The sequence below is a fragment of the Pongo abelii genome, chromosome 5 (assembly GCF_028885655.2).
Source record: "Pongo abelii isolate AG06213 chromosome 5, NHGRI_mPonAbe1-v2.0_pri, whole genome shotgun sequence".
NCBI lineage: Eukaryota > Metazoa > Chordata > Mammalia > Primates > Hominidae > Pongo > Pongo abelii.
In genome coordinates this window covers 84,908,408-84,920,408 of record NC_071990.2, presented here as the reverse complement: position 1 = coordinate 84,920,408, position 12,001 = coordinate 84,908,408, and the positions used below count along the sequence as shown (strand labels likewise).

The window sequence follows — 12,001 nt, the reverse complement described above, 5'->3', positions numbered from 1 at the left end:
TTATTTCTGAGGCTCTGTTCTGTTCCATTGGTCTCTATCTCTGTTTTTTACCAGTACCACGCTATTTTGGTTACTGTAGCCTTGTAGTATAGTTTGAAGTCAGGTAGCATGATGCCTTCAGGTTTGTTCTTTTTGCTTAGGATTGTCTTGGCAATGCAGGCTCTTTTTTGGTTCCATATGAACTTTAAAGTAGTTTTTTCCAATTCTGTGAAGAAAGTCATTGGTAGCTTGATGGAGATGGCATTGAATCTATAAATTACCTTGGGCAGTATGGCCATTTTCACGATATTGATTCTTCTTATCCATGAACATGGAATGTTCTTCCATTTGTTTGTGTCCTCTTTTATTTCATTGAGCAGTGGTTTGTAGTTCTCCTTGAAGAGGTCCTTCACATCCCTTGTAAGCTGTATTCCTAGGTATTTTATTCTCTTTGAAGCAATTGTGATTGGGAGTTCACTCATGATTTGGCTCTCTGTTTGTCTGTTATTGGTGTTTAAGAATGCTTGTGATTTTTGCACATTGATTTTCTATCCTGAGACTTTGCTGAAGTTGCTTATCAGCTTGAGATTTTGGGCTGAGACGATGGGGTTTTCTAAATGTACAATCATGTCATCTGCAAACAGGGACAATTTGACTTCCTCTTTTCCTAATTGAATACCTTTTATTTCTTTCTCCTGCCTGATCGCCCTGGCCAGAACTTCCAACACTATTTTGAATAGGAATGGTGAGAGAGGGCATCCCTGTCTTGTACCAGTTTTCAAAGGGAATGCTTCCAGTTTTTGCCCATTCAGTATGATATTGGCTGTGGGTTTGTCATAAATAGTTCTTATTATTTTGAGATATGTCCCATCAATACCTAATTTATTGAGAGTTTTTAGCATGAAGGGCTGTTGAATTTTGTCAAAGGCCTTTTCTACATCTATTGAGATAATCATGTGGTTTTTGTCTTTGGTTCTGTTTTTATGCTGGATTATGTTTATTGATTTGTGTATATTGAACCAGCCTTGCATCCCAGGGATGAAGCCCACTTGATCATAGTGGATAAGCTTTTTGATGTGCTGCTGGATGCAATTTGCCAGTATTTTATTGAGGATTTTCGCATCATTGTTCATCAGGGATATTGGTCTAAAATTCTCTTTTTTTGTTGTGTCTCTGCCAGGCTTTGGTATCAGGATGATGCTGGCCTCATAAAATGAGTTAGGGAAGATTCCCTCTTTTTCTATTGATTGGAATAGTTTCAGAAGGAATGGTATCAGCTCCTCCTTGTACCTCTGGTAGAATTTGGCTGTGAATCCATCTGGTCCTGGACTTTTTTTGGTTGGTACGCTATTAATTATTGCCTCAATTTCAGAGCCTGTTAGTGGTCTATTCAGGGATTCGAGTTCTTCCTGGTTTAGTCTTGGGATGGTGTATGTGTCCAGGAATTTATCCATTTCTTCTAGATTTTCTAATTTATTTGCATAAAGATGTTTATAGTATTCTCTGATGGTAGTTTGTATTTCTGTGGGATATCTAATTAAACTAAACAGCCTCTACACAGCAAAAGAAACTACCAGCAGAGTGAACAGGCAGCCTACACAGTGGGAGAAAATTTTTGCAATCTACTCATTTGACAAAGGGCTAATATCCAAAATCTACACAGAACTCAAATTTACAAGAAAAAAACAAACAACCCCATCAAAAAGTGGGTGAAGGATATGAACAGACACTTCTCAAAAGAAGACATTTATGCAGCCAACAGACACATGAAAAAATGCTCGTCATCACTGGCCATCAGAGAAATGTGAATCAAAACCACAGTGAGATACCATCTCACACCAGTTAGAATGGCGATCATTAAAAAGTCAGGAAACAACAGGTGCTGGAGAGGATGTGGAGAAATAGGAACACTTTTACACTGTTGGTAGGAGTGTAAACTAGTTCAACAATTATGGAAGACAGTGTGATGATTCCTCAAGGATCTAGAACTAGAAATACCTTTTAACCCAGCCATCCCATTACTCGGTATATACCCAAAGGATTATAAATCATTCTACTATAAAGACAGATGCACACGTATGTTTATTGTGGCACTATTCACAATAGCAAAAACTTGGAACCAACCCAAATGTCCATCAATGATAGACTGGATTAAGAAAATGTGGCACATATACACCATGGAATACTATGCAGCCATAAAAAAGGATGAGTTCATGTCCTTTGTAGGGACATGGATGAAGCTAGAAACCATCATTCTCAGCAAACTGTCGCAAGGACAAAAAACCAAACACCGCATGTTCTCACTCATAGGTGGGAATTGAACAATGAGAACACTTGGACACAGTAAGGGGAACAGCACACACCGGGGCCTGTCGTGGGGTTGGAGGGAGCGGGAAGGTATAGCATTAGGAGATATACCTCATTTAAATGACAAGTTAATGGGTGCAGCACACCAACATGGCACATGTATACATATGTAACAAACATGCACGTTGTGCACATGTACCCTAGAACTTAAAGTAAAATTAAAAATTAAAAAAAAAAAAAAGATAAGGTTTGCAAAGTGGCTAGCTTGGCATCTTGCACATACAGGTATTAAGCAAAGGTTACCCCTTACCACATCCCCTAGGGATGTTCCTCAAAATTGTATTAATCAAAGCATACTTTAAAAGTTTGCAACGATGCTCAATGGTTGAATAAATTTATTGAAAAAATTTAAATTATTACCAAAAAAGTAAACATATGCAAATTTAAATAAAATGGTTAATGAATCCCATTAATCCCTCACCCAGCTTCAAAATTATGAACTCCTATTCAATCTTGTTTCATCTTCATTTCCAGCTATTCTCTTTTTATTTTGAAGCTAACCCAGACATTATATTATTTCAACTGCAAATATGTCCGTATGCATCTTTAAAGATAAGGACTTAAAAAAAAACACCATACTATTATCTTACCTTAAAAACGTAACAATTTTTTAACATTATTAAATATCCAGTCAAGTTTAAATAGCCGAATCTCTCATAAATGTCATAACTTTTTACAGTTTATTTGATTCAGGATCCAAATATATTTAAAAATGTAATAAAAAGATTGACAGTAGCCAAATATCTAGACTGCTACAAATTCTAAGTCTCACATACTGACTTTTCCTAGAGTGCAGAAATAATATTATATCATAATAAAATAATGCTCCCTCATTTGGACAGCATTGTTAAGTGCCTTTACTTTGTTAATTCAATACAATTATTTTCCTAATCTCAACTGGGCCACCAAATAAAGGTGTGTCCTTGGGCTATTCACTCAACTTGTCCAGTTGCAGTTTTCATACTTTTAAAAAGAGAGTGTTGAACTAAAATTGATTATTCAGGGCAGGCGCAGTGACTCACGCCTGTAATCCCAGCAATCTGGGAGGCTAAGGCGGGCAGATCACTTGAGGTAAAGAGTTTGAGACCAGCCTGGCCAACGTGGTAAAACTCTGTCTCTACTAAAAATACGAAAAATTTGCTGGACGTGGTGGCGGATGCTTGTAATCCCAGCTACTTGGGAGGCTGAGGCAGGAGAATTGCTTGAGCCCGGGAGGCGGAGGTTGCAGTGAGCCGAGATCGCAGTCCAGCCTAGGCGACAAAGCAAGATGCTGTCTCAAAATAAATAAATAAAGATTATTCAGCATGCTTTTATTGTGAGCCTCCGGGTAGGAGGCAGGACAGCACAGTATTGAGAGGAAATATCCAGCAGATCTGGCCTGGAGCCCTGACACATACAGGCCACATGAGCTGAGATTAGTTCCTTAATCTCTCTTTGTCTCAGTTTCCAAGTCTCTGAAATGCAAATGAAAGAAAACCAAACCCAGAAAGTTTTTCCTGTATGCATATAGTGGTGGGGTGCAGGGAAGGGTGGATAAAATGAGGAAATATGAGTACAGTGATTGTCACTTAGGAATCCTTCAATAAATAGTCAATGTAGTTATCCTATCAACTGGGAAGGGGGATGAGGAGATGAGGCTGGAGGATGGGCGGAGGTGAGAACTGTCTTGTCCACTGTGGCAGCCACTGGCCACACATGACCATTTAGCATTTGAAATGTAGCTAGTCTGAATTGAGATGTCTTGTAAATAAATTACCTTTTGTACTTCTAAGATGTAGTATGAACAAACAACATAAAATATCCCTATTTTTAATGATTCATTTATGTCAAAATCTTAATATGTTGGATATATTGTGTTAAATAAATATTATTAAAATTTTTAAAAAATACACTCCAGCCTGGGAAACAGAGCGAGACTCTGTCTCAAAAAAAAAATTAAAAAAAAAATAATAATTACTTGATACTTTAGTCCACTGAGAAGTCAAAATTAAGAATTCAAGAAGGGAGAACTCTGGCATAAAAGGACTGGCAGACTACAACCATGAACAAGAACATGTGATAGGTTGAGTAATTACATATCCAAAAGGCCTGGGACCAGAAGTGTTTCAAATTTCAGATTTCTTTGGATTTTGGAGTATTTGCATTATATTTACTAGTTTAGCATCTCCAATCCAAAAATCAAAAATCCTAAACCTTACTGTAAGCATTTTTCTATGAGCGTCATGTTGACACTCAAAAAATTTCAGATTTTAGAGCAGTTTGGATTTTGGATTTTCTGATCTGGGACGTTCCACCTGTACTAGCTGCCTTGTCCTAAGGAGAATCATGTGCTAGCAGATCACACCCCATTCATTTAATGAGCCTCCAGTGATTTGGAAGTTTTGAAAGCCTGCTTTTATAATGACTTAAAACAGTCTCTTCATGAACACTTTTAGAAATTTCTCCAGAAAACTTACATCGGTCTAATTAAATATGACCATAACTCTATAAGGAAAACCTTCACATACCTGGAAAAATAGTTGAAATGAAATCTTTTGGTGAGGGACTATTGGTAATTTGTTTTTTCTTTTGACTGTTCTATATTTTCCAAATATTTAATAATCATGTATAACATTTGTAATTAAAAAGTAAACTCTACATTTAAAAAGCGTCTTGAATAAATTATTTTAAAAATTTAAATTTTGAAGTTCTTAATTTATCTCTAAAGCAATCAGATATTGTTTATTGAACTCAGGACCTGTAGTATTTGAATATGGACCTTAGGATCCCTTTTAGGTACTATTCTTCAACATTGTTTATTATTAACTGAATACTATATTAGCCTTAGAATGATTTCTTGTTTAAGAATTTACAAGTTACCTTAAAAGCTGAAAATTGGAACAGAATATATATTAATCACTTTTTTTATAATTTAATATATATTGCCAAGTTTTTATAGCAGTGTTAATCTTTTAAAATCTGATTTAGATTAACAATTATAAAATCCTCTGTGCAATTTATATTATTCCATTGATACTATAATATCATGATATACATTGTTTATAAAAAATGTGCTCCGAAAGCACACTTAATCCGCACCAAAATGTTTCATAAAGTTATCAGCTGCTCCTTGATTTGTCATTTAGAAATTTTGATTGATTATTGCTATGAACATTTAACAGAAGAATTTATTTAAAACTAATAAACTCTGAAAGTTATTTCTATCCACATTCTCACATTTATTTAGCTCCATTTGTCAGTTGACATGAGTCTTGGGTTAATTGGCCATCTGTGTCAAATTTAGTAGAATGTTGATTATGGAGTGGCAATTTTTCTGAATGCAATCAGTTATAGTGAAACAGCTGTGTTATAGTGTAGTCCATCAGCCTATTTTGAGATCCTCATTTTTGTGTTTCCATTGTATTTTTAGTTATTGGACACAATTGATGAGTACACATTTAACTTTACATTTGTGGTGCATTTATATATTGTTTATAATATTTAGAAATCTTATCTGGAACAAAACTCATCAAGCCTGCAGCTTTGGATAAACCAACTCCCAAAACTGAAAGTTGCCTGTCTACTCCTAAGAAGTCTGAAAATCCCACAGAAACTGATTCCTGTATTCAGTTTCAGACTGTAGGTATTAAATTCAAAATTAATAATCATAATGTTTTATGTTCTAAAATTATATTAAAACTAAATTATATATAACAAAATATAATAAGGACTAAAATGTCTTTTCCTTTGAGTGATACTGTAATCACTCTTACTAAACAGTTAATTTTCTTATATAATAGAACATTATTAACCATGTCCTTTTTATTCTTTTTTTAATTAACCACCTGTGTTCAAATCTTATACATAAGTCTGCTGTAATGAAGTAATGCTTTTTCTTGAAAGGATTCCTTAGGATACTGTGGTGAGAACAAGGAGAAGGAATTACTTATGTTTAAAAGAGTTCAGGAAGCAGAGGAAAAATGGAGGGGTGCACAAGCCTTAATTGAGCAAATTAAAGCCACATTCTCAGAAAAGGAGAAAGAACTAGAAAATAAGTTGGAAGAACTAAAGAAACAACAGGAAAAAGAACTCTTCAAATTGAATCAAGATAATTATATTCTTCAAGCCAAGGTACTAGACACATTGTTCTGGTTTTTTTTTTTTATATTTATTTTTAAAAAAAAACTGAATTCCCTGCTAAATACATTGTCATCCTTGGTTCCTAGAGATGTTTGACTTGATGTATTTGCTGTATAAAATATAGAATGGTTCCAAGAGTGATTCTGTACATGACAGCCTAAATTTTGAACCCTTGGGGAAGAAAATTAAATTTAAATTGGCTCATTTTTATGGTTTTCTTCTGTTAGCAGTCCTTTTTAAAGAAAATCAGTTCATTTTGACCTTCAAAGAAATCAAAGTTTGAGCAAGAACTGCTATAGAAGGTATAGACCCAGAGGATGACATTGTGTAGCATTTGTGAGTTACTTTACTCAACCAGCACCATCAGCACAAAACAGCACTTTGCTGATTTAACTGTAGTTATGTCACATTCCAATATGTTCAATATTATAAGACAGTTTTCGATCTAAATAGGAGTTTTCTGTTATTCTTTCTCACTTCTCACCTTATCATTTCCTTCCCCAAATAAAACAATTTCTGCAATTTCTCCAAGTTAAGCAGCTTTGAAGAAACAAACAAAAAACAAAGGTGGTTACATTTTGGAGAAGCAGCTGATCCTGTCACTGGAGAAAAGTTGAAGCAAATCCAAAAAGAAATACAAGAACAAGAGACACTTCTTCAAGGATATCAACAGGTATGGCAATTCTTCAGCATATGGCAAATTTACTCTTGATCTTTTAGTTATAAAAATAAGGCAGGCCAGGCATAGTGGCTTATGCGTGTAATCCCAGCACTTTGGGAGGATGAGGCGGGTGGATCACCTGAGGTCAGGAGTTCGAGACCAGCCTGGCCAACATGGTGAAACCCCATCTCTCCTAAAAATAAAAAAAAAATTGGCTGGGCATGGTGGCACACATCTGTCATCCCAGCTACTTAGGAGGTTGAGGCAAGAGAATCGCTTGAACCTAGGAAGCAGAGGTTGCAGTGAGCTGAGATCACATCACTGTACTTCAGCCTAGGCAACAGAGTGAGACTCTGTCTCAAAAAAAAAATAAATAAGGTATATTAAAATACTTCTGTGCTTATTTAACAGATAATGGTAATCCTGGCAAATAGGAGATAATAATTTGACTAGTCTATATATTTCTCATGAGGAGAATTAAATGGTAAAAGCATGGGTTCTGGATTAGAAAAATCTGGTTTTGAGTCTTAGCTCTACCACCTGCTGTGTGCCTTGAGCATCACTTAATCTTTCTAATCCAGTTTCTTCATCTGTGAAGTGGGGATAATAATATATAGGATCTCTAACTTCCACTGGTTTGACTTAACAAAGTTTTAACTTTTATGATGGGCTTATCAGGATGTAACCTCATCATAAGTTTTACTTACTATTTTTTGACTTTACAGTGGGTTTATCAGGGTATTAAGTGCATTTTCAACTTAGGACATTTTTTACTTATTTTTTGGCCTTATTGGGATATAGCTATTTGTGGGGCAAGCAAGTTGAGGAGCATCTGTACACTCTCAGTGTGACACACAGCAATCAATCAATGAAAGTTACCTGTTATTTTTAATAGCCAGTTTCTTAAAAACTGTCCTATCTTTTCTTAGTTTTCTGTAATGCTCTTCAGTAGACAGTATTGGCTGGTTTTGCTATTATATTCAGAAATATGAATCTGAAATTAATTGCTAATGCCCTGAGGGTGAAAAAATTTTGAATTTAATGCAAGAAATCTGTGGGTCCTATAGAGGCAGATATTTGCAATGTGTAATGACATCTTGGTATCTTGGTGTTGCTAGCCTGACAGTCAACCAGGACAGGTTTAGTGATCTTCAGCATAAGACTTTATCTTTGTTCTGTGCCTCCCACACCCTTTTTTCTTACCTCTCTCCTTTCTTGTCTCTCATTACATTCTTCTCTTTTGACAACTGTAACTTGAACCTTGAGCCTTAGTAACATGCATTATCACCCAGGGACATCATCAAAAGCATTGCCCCATCAATGATTACAATGTTTGCTGTAACTGAATTGGAATGATTTTGCAGGACACACTGCCCTCAGTTACTGGGAACCATTCAAATTCTTCTGCCAGTTTGATCTTGCCATTAAAAAACAGGGGTTTTTAAGAAAATTTAACAGACCCATAAGTATGCCAACCAACCCCTCCAACAGAGACAACACAAAATTTATGTGTCTAAATAGTAGGGGGAAATGTTCATTAATTCTGCATGTATTTAAGCACAGACTGTCGCCAGGCACTATTCCAGACATGGTAAAACAGTCTATAGTTTGCATTAGATACTCAAAGCCCTTGGTTTGCATCTTATTTTTAATTTCAAACAGGTTAATAAGCCAGGGAGGGCATCTAAGTGCAGATTGGCACCATCTCTTCTCCCTCTGATCTCAACTGGTTGAGTCACTCTTTAGCTCTTTAGCTCAAGCCTTGTGAACTGGGTCTGTCCTCTGCTCTGCCTTGTCCTGACAACTTTCAGAAACACCGGTCTTTAACTCCCTGTTTACAGTCAGTAGCAGATACAAGTATGAGCACCCGTAGGTACATCTGATTACCTCACCACTGACAGCCAGACTTCCAGAATCTTCCTCCAGCAGTGATTTTTTTTTTCCCCCTCTCTCAAGCCAGAAACAGAAAAGAATGTAAAGGGTCTCACTGGGTCTTTCCACCCGGGTCCACACAGTCTGGATGTGCTGATTCCTTCAGCTACTCTCCCACTTAACTCCTGTGAAATGCAGTGCATTAAACTGACCTTAGGCCCTTTGGCTTTGGGAATTTTTGCAAATTATTTTTTCAATTAGCCATTTTAAATGTTATGGAAAGAACTGTTTTTAGACACCAAATTTTCTTCAGATATAATATAAAAAGCTTAAAAAAGACTTTACATACGCAAAAGCTAAAGAAACTTAAAAGGCCGTTTAAAGGATTAATCTATTATGAGCACATATATTATGTTATATAAGTACTAATGACTTTTAACTAAAATGCAGTTTTCTGTTTCTAAAAAGGAAAATGAACGATTATATAATCAAGTAAAAGATCTCCAAGAACAAAACAAGAAAAATGAGGAGCAAATGTTTAAGGAAAACCAAAGTTTATTCAATGAGGTAGCTTCCTTAAAGTAAGTGCTTTTGAACTTCTTAAAATCAAATATACTATTTCAAGCATTTTCTTATTATGTTAATAATACATTTATTTTTACTTAGACATAGTAAAATTTTATTTTTATTTGTACACTCATTTCCAATTTATATGTTTAATACTCAGTGGATTTTTCTTTTGGTGTTAGATGGCTAGCACATACTTGATAGTATTTTCAGCATATTCATATTTGAATTCATATGAATTTATGTTCATAACTGATTCAAACATCAGTTTCAGGATATTGAATATACAATATCAGTCATTAAGAATGACTGATCATTCTTAATGATTCCCAAGGAATCATATGGTTCCTAAGGAACCATATGATTAGTAATACTAAAAAAGAAAGGTCATACAGTATCACTTATGATCTTCTTGGGTCAGGTTCCATAGAAGCAGAGCCTGAGATGGTGGAGGTCCTTGTGGAGATGATATACTGAAGGATAGCTCTCAGGAGAAGGGAGCAAGGGAAGCAGGAACGGTGAGGTAGGGGGAGGGCAAATAGTGGTCTCAGCTGGAGACTGGCTTCATTCTCCTCCCAAGAAGCTCTGGAGAATAGATTGTACCAGAGTTGGTCCCTGCTTGAGGCAAGGGGGCAGCCTCTGTCACTGGCCGGAGTGTACCGTGGAAAGGAGTGGGGGCTGCCCTTTATGCCGGGTCAGGGGCTGCGGTTTAAAGGAGCACCTGTAAGTTGTTTTCAGCCAGCATTTGTCATGGCAGGGTTATGAAGCACCAGCACCTACTTAGGAATCATATTTCAGAGTATAAGGTCTTTTGGACGTTATGATTCCAACTTTAACATATTAAGTGAAAAAGCCAAGCCCATGAACATGGACAAGCTAGCATACTATCTTCTTTTAGAAAATGACCACTATTTGTGTATCTTTTTATGTAAACACCTAATCACTCAGAAAGGACTGTTATCAGAAGTTTCTCTGACCCATGAATATCATGAGTGTTTACTGAATTTATTTATATACTTCTCCCCCTTTTTGGTTATATAACCTAGGGCCTAAGAGGCAGGGCTGCTAATAATAGCTCATACTGATCTTTCAGGCAAAATAGAAAAAGGCACACTTGGTAGCAGACTCCATATATATATATATATATAAATAAAATAGCCTCTTTCTCCTTGTAAGTTGGTAAGTGTAACCCCAGGCCATGTGTGATAATCTGCACAGTTGTAATGCATGAATGCATTTTTTTTTTTTTTTTTTGAGACAGAGTCTCGCTCTGTCACCCAGGCTGGAGTGCAATGGCATAATCTCGGCTCACTGCAAGCTCTGCCTCCCGGGTTCATGCCATTCTCCTGCCTCAGCCTCCCGAGTATCTGGGACTACAGGCGCCCGCCACCATGCCCGGCTAATTTTTTGTGTTTTTTAGTAGAGACAGAGTTTCACCATGTTAGCCAGGATGGTCTCGATCTCCTGACCTCGTGATCTACCCACCTCGGCCTCCCAAAGTGCTGGGATTACAGGCGTGAGCCACCGTCCCTGGCCTACTTATGCTTTTTTTCCCAGATGTTTCAGTAAAGTTATTTTAAAGTATCTTATCTTGTACTACTTGGCTTCTAAAAGAAGATCTATCCCAGGATCCAAAATTGAAGCTGTAAATTAACTTTCAGAATGAAATAAATGGTTTCTTTAGTACATTAGGGTTAGATGATCTTATGTGGAATCCAAAACTCCTTCTATAATATCTCTGGACTAACAGGAAAATTGAATCTAAAGTCCAGATATTAGGCTGTGTTTGGTTTTGTTTGTTAGCTTCCATGTATGAGACTGGTGACTCTCAGAAAAGATTCTAGAACAATATGACAAGGAGTGCATTAACAACCCCACAGAAAAATGCAGCGCATCTTTGTGGACCATTAATTTTTTTCCTCTGAGAATTGAGAATTAATATTTTTATATTATAAATTAACCAATAATCTTAGGTTTCAGTTCTTTTAGAATAAATATAAGCATTTCCCTTAAAGTATATTTCTCTTTTAGTATGGTAGTATTTTAATCTTTAGATTAAATGAAAATTTTACCTTCATTTATGCATACAGTTTCAATGTATGTTAGTTTTTAATTTTTAAGAATTGAATATTTTCTACTGAAAGGAGCACCTGGTAAGAAAGAAAAACAACTTTTTATTTTCAAAATAAATCAGAGAACAGATGCACAAAAGTCGTTTTCTGTCTCAAGTAGTTGAAGATTCAGAGCCCACAAGAAATCAGAATTTTACAGATCTGTTAGCAGAACTACGGATGGCACAGGTAAGTTGCATAATGATTTTGACTATTAGGGATAATAAAGGTTTTATAAAAGTCCCCATTTTTATAAAAATTTTTATTAAAAAATTACATAGAAATGTATAAAAAATCTATAAATTTCATACCATTTAAAACTTAG

At 35.9% G+C, this 12,001-nt stretch overlaps 1 protein-coding gene across 3 annotated transcripts in view; it reads left to right on the top strand.

The window, feature by feature from the left end:
- Positions 1-12,001, top strand: part of CEP162 (centrosomal protein 162) — a 104,108-nt gene that overhangs the window by 45,070 nt on the left and 47,037 nt on the right. For all 3 annotated transcript variants that reach the window (XM_054557825.2, XM_024249102.3, XM_054557826.2), the window contains 5 exons: positions 5,831-5,964; positions 6,229-6,456; positions 6,998-7,138; positions 9,467-9,579; positions 11,760-11,865. In XM_054557825.2, coding sequence (XP_054413800.2) covers positions 5,831-5,964; positions 6,229-6,456; positions 6,998-7,138; positions 9,467-9,579; positions 11,760-11,865 — 722 coding nt within the window. The remainder of the gene's footprint in view (positions 1-5,830; positions 5,965-6,228; positions 6,457-6,997; positions 7,139-9,466; positions 9,580-11,759; positions 11,866-12,001) is intronic.